The following is a 413-nucleotide window of genomic DNA, read 5'->3' as shown; positions in this document are numbered from 1 at the left end:
GGCCTTTTCTGTCCACGAGTCTGCTCCTGAGGCCTCTTCTGTCCTTGAATCTGCCCCAGAGGCATCTCCTGCCTATGAGTCTGTCTCAGAGGCCTCTCCTATCCACGAGTCCGTTTCAAGTGCCTTTCCTGTGCCTGAACCCGCTGCAGAACCTCCAGAGGTGGCGGCATCCACTGCAGAACCTCCTGAGGTGGTGGCGTCCGCTTCTGAACTCACAGACTGTCTTGTCACGGCCACGGAGGCCGTTCACGAACTCACTGTCTGCCCTGTCACGGCCATGGAGGCAGTTCACGAACTCACTGACTGTCTTGTCACAACCACGGAGGCCGTTCCCGAACTCACTGTCTGTCCTGTCACGGCCATGGAGGCCGTTCATGAACTCACAGTCTGCCCTGTCACAGCCATGGAGGCCG

General features: G+C 58.8%; 1 protein-coding gene across 1 annotated transcript in view; it reads left to right on the top strand.

Moving 5' to 3' along the window:
- The window catches only part of LOC107714299 (DNA translocase FtsK 1-like), a 9,912-nt gene that overhangs the window by 1,224 nt on the left and 8,275 nt on the right, over positions 1 to 413 (top strand). Inside the window, exon 3 of the mRNA XM_016520111.1 lies at positions 20 to 160. Coding sequence (XP_016375597.1) covers positions 20 to 160 — 141 coding nt within the window. The remainder of the gene's footprint in view (positions 1 to 19; positions 161 to 413) is intronic.

The sequence above is a fragment of the Sinocyclocheilus rhinocerous genome, unplaced genomic scaffold (genome assembly GCF_001515625.1).
Source record: "Sinocyclocheilus rhinocerous isolate Xijiao unplaced genomic scaffold, SAMN03320098_v1.1 scaffold1983, whole genome shotgun sequence".
In the NCBI taxonomy this organism is placed as follows: Eukaryota; Metazoa; Chordata; class Actinopteri; order Cypriniformes; family Cyprinidae; genus Sinocyclocheilus; species Sinocyclocheilus rhinocerous.
The sequence above is the reverse complement of the archived record's forward strand: the minus strand, read 5'-3'. Positions and strand labels throughout refer to the sequence as shown.